Here is a 12,481-nt window from a genome sequence, read left to right as displayed (position 1 = left end):
CTGCGAGGAAGTGAAAAACAAGATGCAAATTCATGTCTCATGGCATTGCCTATACAGTAAACTTCTTTATAATAAAAAAGAGCATAAATATAGAAATCAATGGTTTCAAGTTAACAACATAAACAACTGACACAATATATGTTTAAGACTGTTAACTGATTACATACATTAATTCACACAAGTAATTTTGCTGCATAGTTTTCAATGCAATTGCTTTCTTTATGACACTGACTGATGTTCAGTGCATTTTCTGCTTTCTTTTAAAATGGACCATAGGATTTCTTGGAACTTGTGTTTAATCTAGAAATAAAAATAAGTTTTTTCCTGAAACTTTTAATAGGCATATTATAAAGCAGGCTTCAAAATGAAGTGTTGCACTTCTTTATACCTAAACTACTGGTCAAGATTTAGAATACCATTACTATTTATTCCACTGCAATTAAGAGAATTTTCATCAGGAGAGATTGATGTAGACACAAAATTGTTTGTTAATTTCCTCATTTCATTTATGTAGTGGCAAAATTCAGACAGTACAAAAATTAACATTAAATTGCAAGCCTTCATTAGGGCTATTTCTTAAATAATATTTTGTTTCAGTTGGTCTCCTAAATTATTATTTCTTTATAACACAGACATTCCTAGGATTCCATCAAAGTACACAGCTTCACATAGACAAAAATCAGATAACATAATTGAAAATTGTTTCCTAATTGCTCCATAAAAGCCAAAGTTATAAACATAAACCATAATGTATTTTAAATTCCTCAAAGCCTTCAGAAAAAAAGGCCTGCCTGCTTAATGTCAGTCTTAGACATGTTACGTATTATAACAATATTACAAACATTTCTGGGAAAAAATTACTTTAACATTCCTTTCCTTATTTTTTTAGGTATTTTAGACTAGCTCTCTATTTAGACACTACTTTGTAGTAAAAACCCCCCATGTAAATGTGTGATGCATTGTACAAATACTGAAAGCTAAAAGCCCTTATTTCAGGATTCCTCAAGACAGATCCTGATTTGATTTCTACAAATAATATCTTAAATCTTGTAAGACAAGATTTGGCTTTAGATGCCAGCTGTATTTTTGAATTTTCAACTTTTAGCCTTGGAGAACTGCCCTCCCCTAAAAGTAGATTATTTTATACCTTACAAAAGTTTTAAGAGAGCAGGTATGGAACAGTTCTTGCAAAGCCAGCACCAAAATGACTATGCTTACCTTATCCCTCTGGAAAACAAACGATGTAGTTTGCTTATAAAAATTGAATTGTTTAGTTTTGCACCTCTGATATCCACAGTGAGCTACAAGATAATGTGCAAGACCCCAGGGATAATTTAAGTCCTCTGTTAAGTGTTCAAACAACCCATAGGGCTGGAAGCAGCTGCTACAAGGAGTCAATGTACTCTAATACAGCCATCGACTTGCAGCAAACCCCTCTTTGTTTCTTCATAAAAGGCAACCCAGAAAACCCATGGATTTTGAATTATTTGGGCCTGTTTTGATACTGAAGCAACAAGGCTTTTCCACGAGACTTGGAGCACTTCAGCAGGTTTTACAAAGCTATCCTAACCTACAACAGGATGTTCCAATCCTGTTATTGAGAAAAATTTCAGTATTATTTAGCACAAGATCCAGCCAACTCTAATGGCCCAAGCACAATGAAGTTTCACTGTGGCCCACTGATGTGTTTGGGGTTTTGTCTTAATGATTTTAGCAAATAAGAGATAATTTAATTTCACAAGAACATACTGTGAATGGCTGTTAAAACAAAAAGGACAATAATCCAGTGTCTTTTTTTTTTTTTTTTCCTGATCAAATCCATGGCTTCAACATGAAAAACAACTTCAACACAAAAATAACACAGTAGTGACAACAGCAATTTAGAGCCCAGGTAGCATTAAAATGCTGAGGTAAAATCTTGAAAGACTATTTTCCTGACAAGAAAACCTAGATAATTTCATATTTTTAACTTTACAGAATGCCATTGGAACCCAGAGAAAGAAGTCTAGGTACCTATAGGTAGCTACAGCACCCAGCAGGGAGCAGCACTCCCACTGAGATTTTTACAGATGGTTTCAGCATTACTGTATGATGGTTGGCATTCTCTACTGCATACCTGGGACTTATTTCAGAGATCCATGAGGAATACATCATTATCTCTAAACTGCACATGCATGGCTTTTTAAGCTAATAATAAACATGTATATAGTGAGGGCTAGTGCAGCAGCATGACAAAGAAAACATTACTTTTCTATGAGGGATTATGCTCAACAAATCTACAAAAAAGTTTCATACAGGTCAGCTACATTATATTCATAGATCCAAAAACTAATTTATGCATATATCCAGCCACCCAATGAGTATTGTCCACTTCTAGTGCTACATGACAAGAAAAAATCAAGGCATTGTGTTCTCATCAGTCTGAGCTTATCTGTGATGCATTGCCAACTCTTCTGACATCTACTGATGTAATACATTCCAAGAAAAAGGAAGCAATTAATCATAGCACATTATATAATTAATTAATGCACCAAAACACTACTTACATTACCTACTTTCATTTGGAAAAAAGTTCTCATTTGTTAATATATTATATAGGTGAATTTCTGGCTCCACTGAAGCCAATGAATATTAGAACAAAGATCTCTTTCTGATGTTTTCCTACAAACTCCAAAGCCTGATGTTGAAGCAAATATACAAGATGGATATAATTTTAGACAAATGATAGATCAGTTCCATGGGATCACCCAAACAGAATTTGCAGAATCAGGCTCTTAAATTCCATTATGGTTACAGATTTATACCCAGTAATGGGTATTAATGGATTAAAAAGAACAAATTATAACTCATGGTGCATAGAGATTTCTTTGACTTCCATAGAAGTAAGCAAACATTTACTTCTTTATCCATGGCAATTATAATTTCCTGCAGATGCTCAAATTCCCAGGGTAGTTTCATTAGGATAAATTTCTCATACTTCTGCTCTAGATATGAAAAGAATGCATTACATAAAGGTCAGTAACCAGTGAATACTTGGGAGTTTTAAATTGTATTTCTCTCTGGGAGCCAGAAGAAGGTAATAAATAGGTACAATTAGAAAACACAAACGTTCTTTGCAAGACAAATTTCATGACTAACACAAGCTGGCAGAGCATTAACATTCATTTTTTAAGCTGATAGTTCTTCATCCTAGAGTGTCTACCTGCAGCATTACAAATTTGAAATAAATCAGCTGCAGTGGCTAACTAATCCTAGTACAGCAGTTTACTCATAACATTTATTTTAGGATTTGTAATAACATACATGTTTTCATAGCCTAAAGATACATTAAATCCTGTATCTACAACTTATTTTTCCCCACCATTAAAGAAAATATACTTTTGAGGGTTTACACTAAATAGGAGGTCAAATTCAGGTCACTTTATTTGTGGAATTAATCTCCATGATTTCAGTGTGATTTATCTGAAAGTGAAATAAGTGGTATTTGGCCAGGGTACAGAAAACTGAGAGTGATACATCCAAATGAACTGTGGGGAATCAGAATGGAATTACTGAAATTACAGTCTGCAATTACTAAAAACATATTATGAAATTACTGTGCTTATGTAAAGAAGCTAATTGTAATTACCAAAATTATATTTAGCCCAGGTACTAACATCAGCATCTTTCATAAACATTTCTGTGCAGGGTTTAATCATTAGTGATCAAGAGCTCAGTTCTCTGCTGGTTCCAGAAAACCCCTTTTCCAGCAGTAAGAGACCCCTTAAATCTCAGGGTTTGATTTGGAGTCGGAATGCCACCTTCCAGATTACTAATCTCTCTTCCTACAGCAAATAATTTTTAATCTTCAATCAAATGACCCCAAAAACTAATTCCAGCTGGCTTACGGCTCATACTAATCTTCAGCTTCACGAGGTAAGTTGAATACATTTGATTTTCAGAATATCCAGTCCATTGATTTTTCATGGTGTTTATTTCATAATGACTAACCAGATTCATTTTAATGTAAAATGATAAAACCTGATAAAAAGAACACCTCTATTGGTTATACATTCCCAATCCATATGTCATAAACAGCTGTTGTTATATTCACTAATAAGCAAGATGTATGCTCCTGATTACACTTTTGTTAAACTTAGGTGTCAGCTTTTCCATATGTCCCCTCTGGAGGTCTGTAGTACTTTGGGAAAGCCATCAGCTGTATCATGTTGAATGCATACTTTCTGCATTTGACATTCTTCAGAACATTCTCTATGCGGCATCCTTCTCTAGTGAAAGGGGGAAAAAGTACAACTTCATGAAACACAGAATAAATAAATATGCTTTATTTGTTCATTGCAGAGTTTCAGCAACAGTTGAAGTAAAAATAACAAAGATTCAACTCTACATTTTTGTTTTCCACGAGTGATGATACATCTTACAAAATTAAATCCAAGGCCAGGCCCAGTACAGTTATTGCCCTCAGAAATAGATGATAAGATTTTCCATCCCCCCTAATATATCTGCCCTTGAGGTTTAAAGTTCAGTAAAAAAAAATTAAATACTTTAATGATACATTTTGTCTAATTCCAGAAATATATTTGCCTTTTAAACCTTTTCATATCTTTTTTTTTCAATTTGTTTGCTATATATGTGCGAATATACATTGCCCTAAAATGCGCATTCTAGGAATAAGGCATTTTATTAAGTCTGGCCCTAGAGATTTGTGAAGGAAAGTTTCATCTCTGCTTCATTTCCTGTATGTTCAGCTTTGCAATGAAAAAAAGAGAGAATGGCTTTTCAAACAGCCCAATCCACCTCTCTGCTTTATAAAGGAAGGATGTTTGTCCACATACAGTACAAAAGTCACAAGTGCCAAAGTGGTGCATCAAGACATAAACAGGACTTAGTTAAAAAGAATATAAAAGTGTCTTGAAAGCAAAAGCAACTGAAGCAACAATTACAAACAGGTTAATTTCATTACAAAACAGAACTTATTCTATTCCATTTAGTTACTCTACAGAAAAGGGTTAGTTGTAGCAAAGTAATAATCATTTATTAAACGGAAACAATCCTATCAGCTAGTAACAATGAAAAAAACACAACAAAAGATAAATCTCACAAACCATTGCCCTGCCATATTTGTCTAGGGGTTAGTTTGCGTTGTGCAAATTAGTTTATAATTTTTTTTTTTTGTCAGACTAATTACTCTGGAAAGAGGGGTTCAAGCATTCAGGATTCCACAACTTCTATACAGTGACAGCATTGTAAGTGGGCTTTCTTTGCGCTAATTACAGTGGGAAAGCTTTACCATGAACAGAAAGAGCAAATCAATTCACTCGATGCATAGTATACTTCTCAGAGTTCAGAAAAAAAGAATGAAAACACAGTACATTTCAGACATTGGTATCTTAAAGATGAATCCTTGGGGTCTGAGACTGTAGAAATATTACAATATAATTCCTTTTTTCTAGAGTAAGTTTGTTGCTGTTTGTAGAAAAGAAAGGAACACAAGTGAAGTTTATTGATATTTGGCTAATAGCAAAGCAAGACTTAAAATAAGCCACACAACCAGCAAGTGTGAGCTGACAAGCAGCAAGGCGACAGGATAGAAGTGTCGAGAAGTTGGCTTGTTATCAGTTAGACAGCCTGTTTCGGGATCATCCGACTCATTCAGTGCTCCCTGGGATTGTCTGCTGTTAAACAGGGGAGGTTAGGAACAGATAGAACAGCATTTAAGCAGCAAAGAAAGCCAACACACAGGCATTTTGACAAAGTGAAAGTACATAGCCATTTTGATGAAATAGATTTATCTAAGTACTTCCAGTATAACTCTTGTGTTCTACAGCTGACATGGGAAGCATGATGACTGGGTGGCTACTAAGATGTTAATACTGCTAGGACTAGTATTCACAAGCGAACATTAACTTCCACAATGAACTACACTATCACTAAAATGAACACACACACTGAACAGAAATGAAAAAAGGAAGTTTAAAACAAAAACTTAAGGAAGCAAAGAAAAAAAGATCATGAGTACGTCACAATGCAACACTGAAAAAATTGTGTCTCCGTGATGTTCACAGGCTTTTCAGTCCTGCTTCAGTATCTATTATCAAATTTACTGGCAGAAATAAAAAGGCCACACACTAACAGCTATTCTAAAGTAGTATTAAATGATGGTAAATTCATCAGTGCTTGATGAAAGCTCAAAGTCAATAACAGTTCCTTTTATTTTAAGGTTTGCATTCACATTCTTGTAAGTAAATCACCTTGTATCTTCTTCAGTGAACACAGGGAGGAACTAATCTGCTTAAAAGAAAGTTCTAACTGAATCACTCTGAATTGTGTGGTCACTGTCCTACCAGAGCAGCAGGGATACTTCCACTGCCAGGCTTTCCTGTTGTACTCTTGGCAGATTCTCTATAAATAGAATTACTAACACTTCAACCACACTTCTTTAATCCCTCTGAAGTTTACTTGTATACATTCAGGAGTCCTGTTTATAGACATCCTTTGGGCAGTAAGGACTGGTAAGATTTTTATTTTTCTATTTACTATGAATATCCTGTGATGAAAATATAACTTGCCTTTTTTTTCTGGGGACTTGAGAATACCCAAATACATCAGATGACAACACAGGGCCTTTTCTGAAGCACATGTCACATGTATATTCTTTTTTCAAGAAGAAAATGCTGGGAGACAAAGAGGCTGTGAGACAGTAAAGGTAATATCACAGAGCCTCAGATAAGAAGAAAAGGATACTCCGAAAACAGAAGCAGTCACATCACCTTACAGAAAGTCTGCCTTTCTGACTTGTGTGGTAAAGGGCAATGTTGCATTTCTTAAGCTTGGATAGCAAGAGAGGTGCAAGAACTGCATTTACAGGTGGAACCCTAGGCAAGAGGTTGATGTTGATCAAAACCATTCCTTGCCCAATTTATCTTTTTAACAAGCCTTCTATAATAAGTTCTTAATCTTATTCTTCACCTTGAACATTCAATCTGCATGTTACACTAATAAAGAGGTCAACATATACTATTGAAAATAGCAAAATAAAAGATAAAAAAAAAGACCAAACAAACTACTATTTTCACCTAGGTCAAAGTAATTGTTGGTGACTGTGCGACTGCTGCTTTTGGTCTACAAATTTTAAGTGTCCATGGATAGAACTTGTGCAGAACTCAAGCTGTACTGTAGACATTCAGAAACTATCAAGGAATGAAACTAATTGCATGATTTATTCACCTTGTCAACACTGAAATAAGTAATTCCGTGTTTCTCTATCAGACTTTGCCAGTTAATACTTCTGTCCTAGGGTCCACCCACAGAACTTCCTTCCTCTTCTGCTCTCAGTGACATTACTATTTGTCATCAGCTTTGAGGACTAACTGTATTGCTCTCAGTTAATGTTGTCCTCCACCATGCATTTCTAGATACTTTTAAGAATCTGCTGCTTTCCAGTTTTCCTTTTTTTTCTTTTTCTTTTTTTTTTTTAAATCTCTATAGCATCCACCAGGTTTTCCCCTTTGACCCTTTTGCACTGTCCCCTCATCCCCTTTCTACTCTTCAAAGTGAGCCTGCAGGTTTCAGCTTACTCCCATTATGTCCACAATTCAGAGCTCTAGCTCAACCCTCATAGTCCCATCTCCTCCTTCCCAGTCACAGAGCCCAGGTTCAAATTTTTGTTTGCCCTGTGTCTCTTCCATCACAGCCATCATATGTGCTCCTATGGCTAAGTGGATGCAGACACTACACATTTTTCCTCTGGAGAAATCCATCTGGGCAGCAGTAAAGTTGAGCATTCAGTAAGTTTGCACAGGCACTGCATTAATCAGACTGATTGGGTACATCAATCTGGAGAGCCTTGGCTTTGCATGCCAGTGGTTTATTCCAAGCAGGCTGAGTCACACACTCACAGGCTGTTCCTACAGGGATGAACCCTCCTGCTTCTGTGGTGTGCCTTGTTCAGCTGGACTCCACATCTCAAAAGTGTGACTGCCTTTTATCTACATTGCTACAAGTCCCATTAGCATCAGTGAGATTTATGCAGGTGTAACGATGAAAATACAGATAAAAGCCATTTGTTCTATTTTTTTTTTTTCAATAGAAAAGCCTACGGTACATTTGTTCTTTGATATGCTGAAAAGAATGATCAGTGTCTTTTAACATAAAAACTTCTATCTTCCCCCAGGAAAACAACCGTGAACAGCTGATGCACAGGGATTTCTGTTCCACAAATTAGTCACATCATTCTATGCATGATTCAATAAGACATCCTCAAAATAGAGCAAGAGGATTCAACTCCATTATTAGCTAGCTAAGAACAGGCTGAGCAGAATAGCTAAATATGCTTTTAATTTAGGAGGAATATTTGATCAGGGTCAGATGCCTTGCTAGGCTCTGACAGTATTTTTCAATGCACTGCAGTGACAGTGCCTTCCAACACACCTTAAAGTGTCCTCTGCATTGATTATTAAACAAAGCAAGGACCTACACCCAGCTGTCAGCATCATATCATTGCTTCCCCTGGCTCATCCAACCCTGGAGAAGTCTTACTGCAAACAGCTGGAATTCCACTGGTGTCCTGTCAGCTGGATTTATTTGGCTTCTGACTGACAGCACAACCAGAACAGAGTGCTACATGCTAAGGTGTGCAGATACAGTTATAATTTCAGATGTTATCTCTATCACAAATTGTACTTTAACACCAAATGGAAGGAAGAAATCTCCCAAAATATCCAGCAAGTTTCTATTTCACAAATAATTTTAACAGGAGTAGTGAAAGCTTCTAAGTTTGTAACATGTGGAGTCATGAACACCCCACTAACCTATTATATAATTTTTATTCATTTACTCTCAAATTGTTCATTTGAGACTTACAGCACAGCACAAATACCTTGTAACAGCCAAGAGTGCGGTAAGTTAATGACAATATAACTATTTCAGCCTGCCTTCTATCTCATTTGATGTTTTATCATCTTAAACTCCTATTGGGATAATGCTGCATGCTTATCAAATGAGACAAAGGCAAAACAGCAGGTATTTTCTCTTGTTTTCAAATTCAGATGATAAATTATATGAACCTCAGCACAGTGAAGCGGAGATTATGAAAATGGTGTGAGGAAAAAGCCTCTCAAGTCCTTATAGAGTCAAGCACACACATGAGGGGATATTCTGGCTTTTGATTACTCAGTCACATTAATGTCCCTGTGCAGGGTTTTTGGCAGAGATGATTTTCACACTTTGGGATATATGGTTCTCTTTTCAGAACTTTTCCAGGTGCAGTTTTTAGTGACACTAGAAGTGCAGAATTGTTCTACAGGGCTTCTTAAGGTAGAATAAATAGGTAACTTTCTATCAACAGGGGTCCCATATGCTAGTGGTAACTACAGTTTCAGTTCATGTCCTACTGCACTTGTACTCTATGGGAATTTTCCCTTTTTTGCAGACAGATTCAAGCAAGTATTTCTGGTCCTGCTGTGTTTTTTTTTTTTTTTTGTCAAACTCCAGCACTGACACAGGAAAATAGCAAAAGCAAGATGCTTCACTAGAATCCTGTCTGACAATAGTAGAGACATTTCTTCAAATAGAAAGGATTGCTAACAGATCTCAGTCTCACACAATTTTGATAACTTACCAACTCTTTTTATTTCAAGAGAGTCAAATTCAGAAGCAGCTTTCAAGAAGCAGCTTCTCTAAACAAGTTTTGGGAATGAAAGTGTCCTAATTTCTAATATTATACATGTTACTGAGATTGACAGAAACACTTCAGAGAATAATCAACTGTATCAATGTACAGCACTACATTCCAAGAAGACAGACTTAACTTTTTCAAAGAGAAAAGGTGGGATGCTTGTGAACATCTCCTAGCCATTATGAAGCTGCTGCACTATAACATCTAGAAGAATAAAACATGATTCAGAAGGAAATAAACAGGTCTCAGCCTAGTCCTGAAGGATTTCAGTATCAGAGCAGAACTCAGATAAAACATATAAAGGAATATTGGGAAACAAAATTTTATGTTGAAATATAAAGTTGATACAATAAACCTCCAACAATTTTTAAAAACCAAAAAATGGTTCTGCATATTTTCAGACTGGAAGATATAAGAAGGGAACCAGCAGAGACATCTTCTGTATCAATGATCTTTACAATTATTCTTTTTCTGATGCACATTGCTGTCAAAAACTTACATTTTTTTTTCCCCCTCAAATATACATGGCACTAAATAAAGTAGAAGATGCTAGAAATCAATTTTTACTGCCTAGGTGATCCTATAATCTCAGTTCAAAACAACCAGCATTGCTGAAACTGATGAGCAGTCTCAGATCTAAGAATACTGAAGAATTCAGTCAGTGATTTAGAGACTGATGCTAGTTAAACCACACCAAAAAACTAAACTGTTTATCAAATATGTTTATCAAATTATTACACAAAACCTCTTCTTCCTGATTTACCTTTTGTGCTGCAAGTTTTCCCCTACTCTTGTTGCTTGTGCTGGCATTCTCTATTTCCCTACTCCTTTGTTCTCTCCTTGTTTGACTATAATACATGATTTTTCTAATGCGTTATGCAGGAAATAAAAAGGAAAGTATATCATATAACATGAGGCTTGACCACTGAGTTGGACCAAGGAGCAGATTCATGCTGCACTCATAGTAAGACACCTAGATCTTAAAAAAAGAGGTATTTTGAAATAACTGAGGGGTTTGAGCTCAAAATTATTATGGGGTTTCAAACTGCTTAGAGCTGAAAATTCAATATTTCAGAGGTGGTCAGAGACAGCAAGCTACTGGAGGCTAAGCTGTGGACAGGGTACAGATTTTAAGCACTATTATAGACAGGCCATAATAGTTTAGTGCAGGGCAACAGACTAATAAAGAAACTCTCTTGCAGCAGTATTTAATAACAGGCAAGGAGACACTTGGTCTTACAGCCACACAACCATATCCAGGAAAACCCTGTTGTCTTATGTGATCACATGGACAGACAGGGATTCTTAGGAAGGAATTCTGAAGTCAAAATTCAATTTACACAGTTGCTTTTTTGCACTGCTGTGTATGTGTTCTCCTTGAAGTCAAAATAATTATAATGTGCAAATTTTCTACCTATTTTTTATAGCTTAGCTGTGTTTGAATTTCCCAGGGCAAGTGATTGAGGCACACACCCGCACTGCAGCAAACAAAACAGCACAACTCTCTCCAACTTCGGGCTATGGAAACATCTCCCAAATTGCTGGTTCACCACAGAGGAACATATCTACTGTTTATGTTTACTTTCAACACACCATTAACTCCAAACAATAGATGAAAAAAGGGCAGTTTCAAGTTTTATATCTAATATGCATAAAATATATGCCACTGGATAATATACATCTCTACCAGGGTTAATCCTAGCACTTCAAACATCTTTGCTGATTGCAGAAGAATTAATTTTTTTTTGTGACTGATACAGAATGCCTGCAAGAATGTTCTTCCCTAAACATTAAGAGCATCTATGTGGTAAAAAATAGCATTGACAAAATTATTATAGTGAAAACATATGAAACGTAAAGAAAAAATTCCAATTTTTGTCGCTGGTGCATTTAAAACACCTACATTAACAGGTTAAATCCACCCTCACCAGCTGAACAGCAAAACCAAATTGGCTTTCTGTGCCTGTGTCCCTTAATCTGCCAAAATGGACAACCAGATACTGCCACATGGGACCAGTACCTGGGTCATGCCAACTCCCAAGCTACCCTGGAATCACTTGAGAGTACACTAACCCTGCCAAAACTACATCAGGAAACATTTAATAATTCCACTGAATAAAATGACTGAGATCATGTTCTAGAATGTATCCCCAGTGGTTTTAAATTTACAAGTGTGGGCAGAGGCTTCTATTCCTGCAAAGTCATTGTGGTGACTGTGTGAGAGATTAGCTTCAGAACTGAAAAGTGATGGGTTTGCAGAAGAGATTCTTCTTTACCTGTCAAGACAGCTGAGCAGTTTTTGAAACATGATTTTCACCTCTATTATACTCCAAGGAAAGGATTTGCTGTTTCATTCTGCTATTTACCAATAGTGCTCTGCAGTATTACACATCAATTCTACAAAGGTTTCTCTTTCTATCAAAAAATACGGTTCTAATAATCTTCCTAGACACTCTTCTATAAAGTATTAGGATTACATATATATGGGAATTTCTCAGGACAAAATTACAAAATCTTTCCTGACAAATATCTCTTACAAGGTTTGAAATTTAGTCCAATGTACAACTAAAACTACAGAAAATGTAGTCTATATCTCTGTACAGGAAAACAACCAAGCAAAAGCCCACAGGTTTTACCTTCAGTTAAGCTCTGAATACCTACAACATTTCCCTTCCATAAGGTTATAGCACTGGCATAATTGGCTAGTGAGTCACACTGGTTTCCAGTCTGTTTCTGTCACAGCAGGAAAGATTTACTGAAGGTGCATTTATACATTTAGCTTACATAGCACAGTGAAACATAAAT

General features: G+C 36.0%; 1 protein-coding gene across 7 annotated transcripts in view; it reads right to left on the bottom strand.

Moving 5' to 3' along the window:
* Positions 1-1,800: 1,800 nt before the first annotated feature.
* Positions 1,801-12,481, bottom strand: part of INPP4B (inositol polyphosphate-4-phosphatase type II B) — a 279,334-nt gene continuing 268,653 nt past the window's right edge. For 3 of the 7 annotated variants that reach the window (XM_079306680.1, XM_079306678.1, XM_079306679.1), the window contains one exon: positions 4,288-5,675. In XM_079306680.1, coding sequence (XP_079162806.1) covers positions 5,501-5,675 — 175 coding nt within the window. In that variant the 3' untranslated portion in view covers positions 4,288-5,500. The other 4 variants (XM_079306683.1, XM_079306681.1, XM_079306682.1 and 1 more) reach the window with 3 other exon arrangements.

Source organism: Erithacus rubecula, assembly GCF_903797595.1.
Source record: "Erithacus rubecula genome assembly, chromosome: 5".
NCBI classification, from domain to species: Eukaryota; Metazoa; Chordata; class Aves; order Passeriformes; family Muscicapidae; genus Erithacus; species Erithacus rubecula.
This window is presented reverse-complemented; position numbering and strand designations above follow the sequence as displayed.